The sequence below is a fragment of the Schistocerca cancellata genome, chromosome 8 (genome assembly GCF_023864275.1).
Source record: "Schistocerca cancellata isolate TAMUIC-IGC-003103 chromosome 8, iqSchCanc2.1, whole genome shotgun sequence".
In the NCBI taxonomy this organism is placed as follows: Eukaryota; Metazoa; Arthropoda; class Insecta; order Orthoptera; family Acrididae; genus Schistocerca; species Schistocerca cancellata.
In genome coordinates, this window is record NC_064633.1 from 548,966,731 (window position 1) to 548,981,035 (window position 14,305).

The 14,305-nt window shown below is 44.7% G+C and overlaps 1 protein-coding gene across 1 annotated transcript in view; it reads right to left on the minus strand.

Annotated features, from left to right (window-relative positions):
• Positions 1-696: 696 nt before the first annotated feature.
• Positions 697-14,305, minus strand: part of LOC126095250 (beta-1,4-mannosyltransferase egh) — a 307,453-nt gene continuing 293,844 nt past the window's right edge. Inside the window, exon 3 of the mRNA XM_049910003.1 lies at positions 697-2,778. Coding sequence (XP_049765960.1) covers positions 2,206-2,778 — 573 coding nt within the window. The 3' untranslated portion in view covers positions 697-2,205. The remainder of the gene's footprint in view (positions 2,779-14,305) is intronic.

The following is a 14,305-nucleotide window of genomic DNA, read 5'->3' on the forward strand; positions in this document are numbered from 1 at the left end:
GATCATTTATTTACTTACCTGCAGCACAAACGGGGAACAGGAGTGTGATTTGTGTCCAAGGACTTGTGGGGAAAAGAAAAACTGTATCCACACAATAGTTACAAGAATCTGGTACATGTATTCAATCAACATTCAGCTCCATTTCCTGTCTCACCCTTTGAACAGTAAACCTGTTATTTAACCAAATGATTTCTAATGTGTTCTACACCTATTTCATTCAACCTTTCAAATTGCTGCACTTCTTGCATCGATATTGACCTTGCATTCAATTCTTTCTAATACTGTCATCACTTTTAAACAGACACTCTCCAAGCTCAAAGACTTGCAGAGCAATCCAAAACATGAAGCTACAAGGACAGCATTTACAAGATACAAAAGGGCCAGTATTTTAAATAGTGATTAATGCGGGCATCTGAGCGGTATCAACTATCTGGAATGGATACTGTAGTATTTTTGATTGTAGAGTCAGTAGCAGTTTCTTTTAGGGTTGAGATTACTTTTCTTTTCCTGATATAAATACAGCATTTAAATTTCATGTTAAAGGAATTTGCATCATTTTTCCAAGAGTTAAACTTTTATGATGCCTTGAGTACAGCACAGTGCAGTTTCTGAATCACACTAACAAAAAGTGAAAATTAATATAGCTGGAATCTCATTAAACATCAAAACTGGTGCTCAAGTCAAGGTGAAGAGAAATTTAATTTTCACAGACTTAAATGATTTTTTTATTATCAATATTTAACATTTGATACAAGATTCTTGAGTATAGTAGCACAAAGTACACAAAATATGGAGTGCATGACATAGCTATGATGAAAGTGGGACCCACAGTTGCCTCAGTAGTAACACAACAAAAATTAAATGTGATGTATAACATGTACTGCCCAAATTAAAATCAGAGAACATTATCTTCTTTATAAACTGCACAACAGTTTCAGCTTCTTCTGGCAGTTTTAGGCTGCCAGAGCTGAAGTTAAGTACATCTTTAATTTGAATGTGAAATTTAAAATTATGAAACAACACCAATCAACTGTGCAATGATAAGTTTTTATAAACCACTCACTTATTAAATATCTAATTATCAACTTTTCATAATTACAATTTGTACTTCACACCAAATTTAAATATCTGTACATTAAGAACAAAGTTATCACCCAATCATCACATTCAGTATTAGACAGTGACAATTCAGAAATGACTGGGAAATACCATCTCGAGTTTGCAGTGCGTGGCCCCGACAACTCTTAAGGACCGATAGATATAAAGTAATCTGTCGAGAGATCAGAAACGGCAGAGCAGTGTCTGTTTCACATAATACCTCTGTCAGTTACGGAAAGTTGGCTGGCCTAATGGAAATAGTTAAGCTGGGAAAAAAGTGGCAGGCTCACAGGAATCTTTCAACAAAAATTGCGGAGGAGACTGCACGCAGGGCTCAAATCACTGTGGCCAGTCTCACTTCGGACTAGGACAATGCGATCACCGTAGCAGTGCTCTGCCTCAATATGAGGCATAAAAATTAAACCAAGATCACAAAATTGTCCAATAAAACTAAAGGTGCAACAAAAATAGCTTCAGTAGTAAACATTGCGAGGAAAACCAGCGCCCCATACAGGGAAAAATACTACATACGAGAGGGTCAGTGTAACAGTTGTTACAGGAGGATGTGCAACAGGTAAGCGACACTTCAACAAGTGACAGATGTCTCACTGCATTCCTTTCTCGGTGACTGTACTACATTTATTTTCTTCAGCTTTCAGATGTGTCCGAAACAAGAGAATAGCTGCGCAACAGCTGAAAATCAACAATGCAGCTAAATGAAACTCTGCACACTAGGTCATGTATGTAACAGAACAACAATGGAAAAAGGGTAGATCCAGTCTATTCTCTTCAATGGGAAATACCTACCCCAACCCGTAGTAAGATAGGACGCTGGTTTTGTAACTCCCCCCTCCCCCTCAAAGCAGTCAATGGCCTGGTGGCAGAGATCAACCAACCCCTTATCGTCTGGCCACTTGGCACAAGATAACATGAGGGTATGGGCAATTTCTTCCCGGCACATGTTAATAACAACGAAAATACTGACATTATACAAGGGCACCAAGAAAGGTGCCTATACCACTTGTTTCAGATTTCTCTCTCTCTCTCCCCCTCTCTCTCTCTCTCTCTCTCTCTCTCTCTCTCTCTCACTCACTCATACACATTTCTTTACACTGTTATAGGTGGCCGGAACTCTTTGTTAACAACATAAAAGCGGTGCTTCTGTCCAAAGAGGCCTAGAACGACAGCCACATTCTCTATGATGATGTTGAAGGGAATGGTGGAGAGAGCGCCACATATGCACATGAGGAAGCGCAGCATGCCGAAACGGTAGAGTGAGAAGGATTTGACGACGCCGAAGACGTACATGTAGATGTTGACGGCGCCAATGAAGGCGCAGGCGAAGTCCATGAGCGGTGGGCAGGGGATGGGACAGAGTCCTGCGAGCAGCACGTTGGAGGTGGAGAGCGGCATGGTGACCCACGAGTAGCAGGAGACGGCGAGCAGCCACTTGTGCCGCAGCGGGATGGCCTGGGAGTGCACCACGAGCAGGATGCCCTGCAGCCAGCGCTTCCGCTGCTGCATGAAGTCCCACAGCGAGAACGGCGACTTCTCCCACATCTCGCCCTCCACGAAATTGAAGGAGTATCCCTGCGTGTAGGCGCGCATCGCGAAGAAGCAGTCTTCCGCCACGGACCCGTCCGGCCCGTTGTCGAAGGACACCTGCCGCTCTGCGCCCACCTGCGAAGCAAGAACGTCATTCTCAACACACGCGCAAAAGGAAAAGAAGCCGTAGCGCCCAACACTTTCAAACACAGCTGTTTTCTTTTATGAACACAGGCACGTTCCTAGAACGCGAAATTTATGTGACCAACGGCAGTGCACGAAACTGATTCTGGGATACAACACTGATTCGTTTTTTCAACAACTGTAAATATTACAACTATAAGATCAAGGGCCGAAGCTATGTGTATGTGGCACACAATTTTGAGACGAAAAGCGAATTTCGTAAATCACTTTTCGCTGTTATTTGCGTGTCAGACTTGAAGCTACTTTGTTTTCTCGATCACATTTCTGTTTTCCGAGCGTTCTTTGTTTTAGGAATGTTTTTCAATAAGGAAAGAGTATGATTTCGTTCTGGTAAAATGTACGAGTAATGCAACTGCTTCTAAAAACTTCTGCGACCTGTTCTTGAGTACTGTTCGAGAGTTTGGGATCCTCAGCGATGGGGAGATAAGCTGGAATTTTGATGTGTGTCTGCCTTTCAGTCACTACGAGAATGTTACGCAAATGCTCAGGAATATAGCCATGGAAATCGTCGAAAGACAAACGGCGTTCGTTACTTTCAATGCTACTGCAGGCAGCATGTACAGTGTGTCCTACACAAAACGTGCCGGTCTAGTCTACCCTGTGGTCTGATGATGACACGGCGGCCGGACGGTACCGTTGGGCGTTCATGGCCTGCTCTGGAGGAGTGTTTGTGTGTGAGTGCAACTCTGTGTTCGTTTGGTCAGATGCTCTGAGAAGCTCGTATTGTTGAGTCGTTACAGAAATAGGGCAATTTGCATAATAATAGTGGATCGGTACTGCGGAGTATTGCATAAAGACACGTCCCAAGGAATGTAAAGAAATTTTTCAAGAGATGTATCCTGCTAGGAAACTCCCCACGACCTGCACTATTCAAGAGATCCAGAGGAACAGGCAACAGTGAGGACTCCTGGAGCTATAAACAGAATTCTCGAGCCAGCCAAGTCGGTAAGGAGATTATCGCAGCAAATTGGCGCACCTCGTGTACTAAAAGATATGAATTTAAAAGCTTATCGTGTGAGAGTAGCGCAACAGTTAAAATTTCAGGACCAGGAAAACAGTTCAGTATTGTAACTGGATACTAACATAAATTGCTAAGGGCCCCTTGCTTTGCTTCATGTCAGATGAGTCTTGGTTTCGTCTGTCAGTTTAGGTAAACTCCCAGAATTGCAGATATTAAATCGCAGAGCAACGCACATATTCTGCAAGAAAAACCTCTCCATTCAGAGAAGATTAAGTGTTTGGCGTGCGTTGTCCGGCATCCGCATTATTGGCCCCATATTTTTCAATTACATCTTGAACATTGTCAGAGATGTAGAGCTCTTTCTACGCACAATTAACAAATGCAGAGAAGTTTTACGCAGTATTCCAATAAGATGGTGCAACCGCTCATATATCCAACCGAAGTTATATCCAACATTTGCAACGTGTTCCATGAAGACAGACTTGTCAGCAGGGGACTCTCGCCCTCAAGGTCTCTGGACTTAACCACCATGTGATTTTTATTTGTGGGGCATACTAAAAAGCAAAGTGTGTGCTGACAATACATAATAGACGGTCTTAAACGGACTGTTACTAGAGAAATTAACATCACGCCTATAGAATTACAGCGTTTTGTTTGTAGCGTCATTACAAGTAAAGTAATTACACGAAGCCCGCATCTCGTGGTCGTGCGGTAGCGTTCTCGCTTCCCACGCCCGGGTTCGATTCCCGGCGGGGTCAGGGATTTTCTCTGCCTCGTGATGGCTGGGTGTTGTGTGCTGTCCTTAGGTTAGTTAGGTTTAAGTAGTTCTAAGTTCTAGGGGACTGATGACCATAGATGTTAAGTCCCATAGTGCTCAGAGGCATTTGAACCATTTTTGAATTACACGAAGTCAGCGATGCCTGAATGCCCATGGCCACCACCTGTTATTTAACGTTATTATTAACTCCTTTTTCGTGAGGTCAAAGTTACTTGAATCTCGGGCGTGAGGTATGGCGGTTGTATATGAAACCCTTACAACCAATTTAGTGCCTGTATTCTCTCTCGCGAGAATAGTTTCACGTCGAAAAAAAATCACTGCGAAATTGAAGCTCTAAAACGAATAATTATCCACCATACGCAATCCAAAGCTTTTCGTATAATTTGTATACAAGAACATTAAGATCTCAGACCAAGAACACGCAGCCACCAACTTAGAAACTAGCCAGTGACACAGGAATTGGCGAGTTTCACACGGCGAAAGATAAAACTACAGAAAAATGGAGTGTGCTAATTCCCGCACTTAACCAACTGAGGTGCGGAGAACTATTAGTAGGGTACTAGGAGTACTAGTACACCCAGTATTTAAAAGAGGGGTTCTACATGGTAAACACACACAGAACGTCGTACACAGTGCTGTCGCTAGATGGCTCGCCCGCTGCTCCACCGCGCATAGTGAAAAACATCTCTCTGCAGAGGCGTCGAGCAATGCGGCAGTTTTTGCTTTGGCACTTGAGGACAGGCTCCCGCCGTGACCTATACCTCTCTTGACGAAACACAGACGAAGGTTCACAAAAAGGAATATTTACTCTATGTAGTTACTGTCATTCTACGTTCATCTTTCAACTCTGTGGCGCCATGGCTGTATTTTACGTTAATAATTCATGTACAAGTCTGCACGATTGTACTTAGAATGTTCGGAAACAAAACTAGTGACTTACGATATGCAGGAGCGCGACAGTTGTCGAACATGGCATCTGACAATTGTGCTTGCTTCCAGTACATTTCTCGCCGGCCACAAACTTGTCGCTACACCGCTATAAAGAAAAGTCAACACGTGGTTTGTATTTTACTCCACACTACGATGATATACCAGCTCCGATGTTAGGATGTACTATGAAACTTCGCCCATCATTTACTAAAGCACGAACACTTCGAAATTATAACTACAACTATAACAATAAATGATGTTATCGAAGTGAAAATTAGGGCCAATCATAACTCGGGCATGCAGCGTAGCTCTGGCTTTAATGTTAAAAACAATTACTGAAATACTTTACTGCGTTTATTTTCAAGCAATTGTGATGTATCCTGCTCAAATGGCTTAAGAAACAGAAATGTAACCTTTTGTTTTTAGGGCGTTCCCCGCGTTCGACTAGGCAAATATCGGGTTGCTCCCAATTTTCGCCTCAGATAATAAAAAGATAGAAAATACGATAACACGCAGAACAAAGCTTACGTACGATTCATACAATGGTGCCGCATATGACTTTCCTCCATTCTTGAGTTCGTTGCACTGGCAGAAACAAGGCTAGCAGCCAGAAAAATCATCTTCGCCCATGATAAATAACTCAGCAAGACCCATACTCTTCAATGAGCATCGAGGCACTGCAGATATGCTTACTTTATCAATTAAGAATGGTGTGGTGTGTAACCTTCTGTGCGTGCAGCTAACACGTGCGCTGTTATAGCCGATACGGAATAAAAGAAAGGGAAGGTAATGGAGATGCGTTGCCGGCACAGAGTCTACTCCTCGCTACAGCAACAGAGGCGCCACCAAGTTTAGCGTCCCTATTTGACAGCGGAACTACAACAGCTACATGATCTCAGTCCGAGATACACTATGGAGAGATCAGCACACTGCCGCACAATTGAATGATTAGGAACTATACACCAATAGAGGAGTATGAAAAAAAAACCTGCAATGAAGCCGTACAATTCGTCTGAATTAAAGCGTTGTAGAATGAATTATTACAACGAAGTTAGCTGGCAAAGCAGGCAATATTTTTAACGTGTGATGTCTTAGTTTTAAGCTTCCACACGACGAAATTTGTCTGTGTGGCACTGATAACAACAAAACATGTGAAAAGTCTTTCGGTACTAAGCGGAGGTGCAATCTGTCTCAGACCTGGTTTAAAGGTTGTGGATGTGTCAAGACGATCTGCCAACTCTGCAGAAGGCAGTTGACCCCAGGTTGTTTCCATTTACACACTACGTGAACGAAAGTATACGGACACCCACAAAAACATATGTTTTTCATATTAGGTGCACTGTGCTGCCACCCACTGACAGGCACTCCATATCAGCGACCTCAGTAGTCATTAGACATCGTGAAAGAGCAGAGTGGGGGGGGTTCCGAGGAACTCACAGACTACAAACGTGGTCAGGTGATTGGATGTCATTTGTGTCACACGTCTGTACGCGAGATTTCCACACTCCTAAACACCCCTAGGTCTTCTGTTTCCGATGTGATAGTGAAGTGGAATCATGAAGGGACACGTACAGGCCGACCTCGTCTGTTGGCTGGCAGAGACCGCCGACAATTGAAGGGGGTCGTAATGTGTAATAGGCAGACATCTACCCAGGCCATCACACAGGAATTCCAAGCTGCATCAGGATCCACTGCAAGTACTATGACAGCTAAGCGGGTGGTGGGAAAAGTTTTATGTCATGGTCGAGCGGCTGCTCAGAAGCCACACATCACGCCAGCAAATGCCAAACGACGCCTCGGTGTAAGGAGCGTAAACATTGGACGATTGAACAGTGGAAAAGCTTTGTGTGGAATGATGAACCACGGTACACATGTGGCGATTGAATGGCAGGGTGTAGATATGGCGAATGGTCGGTGAACGTCATCTGCCGGCGTATGTAGTGCCAACAGTAAAATTCGGAGGTGATGGTGGTGTTACGGTGTGGTCGTGTTTTTCATGGAGGGGCTTTGCACCCCTTGATGTTTTGCGTGGAACTACCACAGCACAGGCCTACACTGATGATTTAAGCACCTTCTTGCTTCCCACTGTTGAAGAGAAATTCGGGGATGGCGGCTGCCTCTTTCGACACGATCGAGCACCTGTTCAAAATGCACGGCCTGTGGCGGAGTGGTTACACCACAATAAAACCCCTGCAGTGGACTGGCCTGCATAGAGTCCTGACCTTAACCCTATAGAACACCTTTGGGATATTCTGGAACGCCGACTTCGTGCCAGGTCTCACCGACCGACATCGATACCTCTCCTCAGTGCAGCACTCTGAAGAATGGGCTGCCATTCCTCAAGAAACCTTCCAGCACCTGACTGAACGTATGCCTGCGAGAGTGGAAGCTGTCATCATGGCTAAGGGTGGGCCAACACCATATTTCATTCCAGCATTACCAATGGATGGCGCCACGAAATTTTAAGGCGTTTTCAGCCAGGTGTCCGGACACTTTTGATCACATAGTGTATCTGCATACAATTAATGCAAATAAAATGTCGTTCTATACTGTGACGATGTGGCCGCCGGTAATATCAATCATCTGTTGTTCCCATGTAACATATGAGAAGATTACATGTCTATGACATTTATTAGCAACAAATGTGCGCAGACATCACTGCTCTGTTTCGGCATGCTTGCTCGTAAACTTGTGTTACGTTAAACAAAGGTTTCTTCTGAGCAGAATGACGAGTCTGTCATGGGTATCCCTCTTTTCTCTTTCTCCCCTGGTGGCCAACTTTTTTAATGGAGGATCCTTAAACCAACTGGAACACCTCCAAAATACATAGCGTGGTCTCGTGGAGAAGATAAATTAATGGCGTTTTTACATCTTCTCAGCCCCATTCGTAAGAGCATTCAATTCGTTATTTGAACAGAGAATGGTGGTCTGCCTTTCCTGGACATTTTGTTTAGACAAATGAATGAGAGCTCTCTGTGGAATTCAGTTTATCGTAGGCGCACTCATTCTCATTTGTACTTGCAATCGTCGAGTTGCCACCAACAGTCGCACATTAAGAGTGCTTAAAACGCTTGCACACAGAGTTTACAGTCTCGGATTCAGACAGTTTGCGTGAAAGGCAGAGTTAAGAAAAAAATACACATTCTATGAAGCTGATTAACAGGACATTGTCGGTAAAAAAAGGGGGGGGGGATGACGAAGATAGCACCCCGGGAAAATCCCTAGATTTTTCTCCTTTGTTGGCAATATTTTATTAAAGACGGCCAGAATTCTCCAGAAGCTTCAGGTCAAAGTGATTTTCCGCCCACGGTCTAAAATTGCGGACGTCCTGGAATCAGTGAAGGATGATTTGTTATTGCGGAAAGTTGGAATCCACAAAAGTCGAGTATCTTGCCGCTGTGTTACATAGGCCAGAACACCGCACCGTGGACTGAAGATGCACCGGAAGTCAACGCTGCACACGCCATATACAAACAATCGAGCTTGCTGTTGTTGAACACTGCATCTCCACGAACATTCAGTGGAGTATGATAAAACAATTTGGCCGCAGCAACATCATTTTGAGAGTGTATTATGGCAGAAAATCTGATGAACCGTGATGACGACGACCAGCTGGATAATACGCAGCTCCCCATCATTCTAGAGATTTACTCAAAAAAAAAAAAAAAAAAAAAAAAAAAAAAAAAAAAAAAAAAAAAAAAAAAAAAAAAAATCCACCAGCGTTGGCACTGCCTGGCTTGTAGTATGCTAAGCCTGCTAACACTACCTTATCGCATGGACGGAATACACAGCGCGCTAATATATTTCTGGATGGGGCATTCTTCTTCGGTCTCCGATGGCTCACCTGAAGGTCATTGGTAAGTGCCTAATCGAAATTCCGTGCATCGTAGTTAACGACTACCGTCTACAATTACGAATCATCTTGCAATATTACATTTTCAGTTCTCTGAATCTGAAGTGGAAACACGATTTCTTTCAGTGTCTGATGGCTGAGGACTCAATCATAACAAAAATATTACATATATAACGGAAAACCAACCAAAGTTACAAATTTTCGGGTCGGGGCCTGTTTTCAAATCGTAGAAATAGTCTAATGGTATTTCCCAAAATATAAGAACCATGTCAAGGTAACAAACATATATGTACACCAAAGAGCAAATGAGCAGTTACAGAGCTTTCACAGAGTCACAGTTACTCTGTAACGTATCTTGGTATCGTTCTTACGTTTTGGGAAATATCGTTTTGACTATATCGATGAGTTGAAAATGGGTCCCGAACCGAAACTAGTCATCAAGTAAATACGTGAAATTTGCAACTTTGGCTGTTTTTCCGTTGTATTTATTAATACAAGTTGTTGTTCTGCAATTACTCCAGCATGCTACAAGTTCATAAAAATTATATACTTTTTTGACGTTTGCTGTGTATTCTAGCAGTCTTATTCACAGATTATATATATATAGAGTCTACAACTAGATTTAAGAAGTTTTGCGTAGTTCGTCAGACATCCGAGACTATCGTTGTGACGCGGTAATGTCGGTGTACAAATAGGATTATTTTACTGACTTACTGAACCAAATGTCAAAATGGATAAAAACAAATTTTACGCAAACCACTGTCCTCGCCTTGCCAAACGAATACCGATAGCGAAAAATTCTTCTGCCTTCAGGGCTCGAACTGGCTGCCTCCGGCTTTGCGTTAGCGACCTCGTCTACGGAGACAGTGTGGAAGCGACTTGTCACCAGTACATGCGGAGTCCTGCACGGCATGAAACGTATTCCGTGCCTGCAGCAGGGCGTCACCAGATGGAAAACCCATCGAGGACTTGGTTCATCGTGAAGTGAAGGAGCAGTCAGCGGCCGTATTAATGATGCCCTTGTACACCAGTCAGCGGGACCAAGGATTGCTTCTCCGCGGGCTCCCGCAACACAGCACTGGCATGCAACAAGCCTACCCGTAGGCGCTGGCTGCATTTAATTGCCTCTATCGCGGCGGTGACAATTTTTCCTCTATGGTGCGATTGGCGTCGTCCCAGAACTAATTGTGGAGCGAGGTGAAGCTGAAAGTTATCTGTGCTGGCTGAAGGTCTTGCGCTTTTGATTTCCTCCACAGCTGCGGTGACGACTTCAGATAAGTGTTAGGTTGTTTTAGGTGTTTAATGTAGTCTTCAAATTTGTTCCCTCTTTCTATATGATATGTAAGTAGGTTCAGTCCGGACAGAGTTCTCATGAGATTTTCGTACGACGCCGGTGTCAAGAGGAAACGTCATTCTGATACACACTCTCTCTCTCTCTCTCTCTCTCTCTCTCTCTCTCTCTCTCTCTCTCCCCGTGTGTGTGTGTGTGTGTGTGTGTGTGTGTGTGTGTGTGTGTGTGTGTGTGTGTAAAAAATAACATTCAATTCCTCTCAATTTCGTCTCTTTGAAAACGTCACTAACGCAATTTCACACTTGGCTGAAGGGTGAATCACAGACGCTACAACGCAGGTAGTCTCAGCAATCACGAAGTGCCGAAGGTCGCACACGATAGTCGCACCACCTCTCTCAAAAGCACTCTCGCTTTTCGCAAAGAAATGTCTGTCTGCCGGTGTCATGAAAAACTATTTTGGATGACCGTTGTATATAATATGCGACTGGTAAATTTTTATATACTTCGCTTACTTCTGGCTCTGAGTACCAAAGTGCAACATGCTAAAGCCACCTAGCACAAATTTAACTTGATCGGGCAGCAGTGGTATGACGCCCTCTTCCGACCTTTGAACAGACTGACCCAGTCAGTTATAAGGGACTTATACATTTTAACGCGGACTTAACCAAGTGCATCTCCGAATTTTTCACATTAACAAACATTGCTATAGGTGAAAGAAGTGGCAAGTGGCAGATAAAAATCCTAGTACTGACTGGAAATCGAACCCTAGACCTTTGGAATTGTTATCTAGCACCTTAGCACTGAGCCACTTCTCCGATACCGATAACCTGAATTTATCGAATAAAGCTTCACGAGAACAACATCCCTTTTCTTCGAAAGGTACACATATGCCAATATACACTCCTGGAAATTGAAATAAGAACACCGTGAATTCATTGTCCCAGGAAGGGGAAACTTTATTGACACATTCCTGGGGTCAGATACATCACATGATCACACTGACAGAACCACAGGCACATAGACACAGGCAACAGAGCATGCACAATGTCGGCACTAGTACAGTGTATATCCACCTTTCGCAGCAATGCAGGCTGCTATTCTCCCATGGAGACGATCGTAGAGATGCTGGATGTAGTCCTGTGGAACGGCTTGCCATGCCATTTCCACCTGGCGCCTCAGTTGGACCAGCGTTCGTGCTGGACGTGCAGACCGCGTGAGACGACGCTTCATCCAGTCCCAAACATGCTCAATGGGGGACAGATCCGGAGATCTTGCTGGCCAGGGTAGTTGGCTTACACCTTCTAGAGCACGTTGGGTGGCACGGGATACATGCGGACGTGCATTGTCCAGTTGGAACAGCAAGTTCCCTTGCCGGTCTAGGAATGGTAGAACGATGGGTTCGATGACGGTTTGGATGTACCGTGCACTATTCAGTGTCCCCTCGACGATCACCAGTGGTGTACGGCCAGTGTAGGAGATCGCTCCCCACACCATGATGCCGGGTGTTGGCCCTGTGTGCCTCGGTCGTATGCAGTCCTGATTGTGGCGCTCACCTGCACGGCGCCAAACACGCATACGACCATCATTGGCACCAAGGCAGAAGCGACTCTCATCGCTGAAGACGACACGTCTCCATTCGTCCCTCCATTCACGCCTGTCGCGACACCACTGGAGGCGGGCTGCACGATGTTGGGGCGTGAGCGGAAGACGGCCTAACGGTGTGCGGGACCGTAGCCCAGCTTCATGGAGACGGTTGCGAATGGTCCTCGATCCTACGGTCTTGGCGTGCATCCGTGCGTCGCTGCGGTCCGGTCCCAGGTCGACGGGCACGTGCACCTTCCGCCGACCACTGGCGACAACATCGATGTACTGTGGAGACCTCACGCCCCACGTGTTGAGCAATTCGGCGGTACGTCCACCCGGCCTCCCGCATGCCCACTATACGCCCTCGCTCAAAGTCCGTCAACTGCACATACGGTTCACGTCCACGCTGTCGCGGCATGCTACCAGTGTTAAAGACTGCGATGGAGCTCCGTATGCCACGGCAAACTGGCTAAAAAAGACGGCGGCGGTGCACAAATGCTGCGCAGCTAGCGCCATTCGACGGCCAACACCGCGGTTCCTGGTGTGTCCGCTGTGCCGTGCGTGTGATCATTGCTTGTACAGCCCTCTCGCAGTGTCCGGAGCAAGTATGGTGGGTCTGACACACCGGTGTCAATGTGTTCTTTTTTCCATTTCCAGGAGTGTATATTCTGCGGGCATCAGTGTAACCCTTTCGTATGTGCTAAACCAATCAGTTACCATCCTAGCGAAGAGTCTCTGAATTCATTCGATACCTGTTGTCATGCCTACTTCGTAACGCCTTCTAAGACCCTAGCAGTATTCTGGAGTTTATCACGCTAACGTCTTCCATATAGTTTTCTCTCAGGATGATCCGCACGTTTCCACAGCCCTTCCAACAAATGTATGTTTTCTGTTCACCTTTCGTACAACTGACTGCACGTATCCCGCTCAATCCATACCGCTTCTCTGTATCACCCCCAAGCATTTGAATGTTGTGATAGGCTCCAGATGTTTAACACTGATCTTTTATTCCAATACTATCGGATTCTCTGCTTTCGTTGTGAGCATTGTCTGTAATTTATTCACATGTAAGTAGAGGTGTAACTCAGAACATCAAGGAGAGATGCTCTTAATGTCATTCTGCACTCCGTTACGATAGCTTTCCCAGAATTGCATCGATCAGTGAGCAGTTATGTTGACCCACCGGACAAATAGTTTACGTAAATCGAGAACACTTGTGCACATCTTATGCCTGACTGTGCAACGCCTCACACTGTGATCTCTCAGGTTTTGATTAATTTTAATGATCAAAATAGAGTGCTTCCGCGTGTTCTGCCGAACTGTTATTTTCATTTTATGTACAATATTTTGACCAATCTCCACACAACGAGCCATCACCATCCGTCACAACTAAATTCGGTGCCAAAGACTTCGATCCAAAGCGATCGAACATTTTCGGACAAGGAGAGCCTGGCCGAAGAATTACAACTACGAATAGTGTTCCAACGGAATGGGTATTCATATCTGGGCGATGCAGTAATAATCAATAACGTCTAAGAACGAGGTTGAGACGTAGATCAAAGAAGGGAAGCCAAAATTCGCTTATCTACCTAACGCTGGCCCAATACCTCGAAAGATCGGTAGATTTCTAACGGAAACATGGCATCCAATGTATTTTGCTCCCTTCAACTAGAATAAAAAGTATTATTTGCAATGTTAAAGACGATCTAGGCCTCCGAAAGCTTGTTGTGTATCGTATCAGAACAGTCGAGGATAAATGGAAGCGAGATACCCGACTAAAACAACCAAGCAAATCAACTATCGCCGAGCACTGCCCCGGATATAGACATGAAATAAAATACGATGAGACCAGTAACGTGGTGCGAAAGCCAAGTTCCTGTGACAGCATTATTAAGGAGTCAATCATAATTAAGGTGTCAGAAAACCTAATAAATAGTGACGACGGTTTCAAGTTGTATAACACTTCGGGGCTGGCACGCAATTTATTAAAATCTCATCGGCCACCACAGCTACCCTAGTTGGAGAACGTCGAGAGAATTTGCGTTTCACGGAATATCTGTG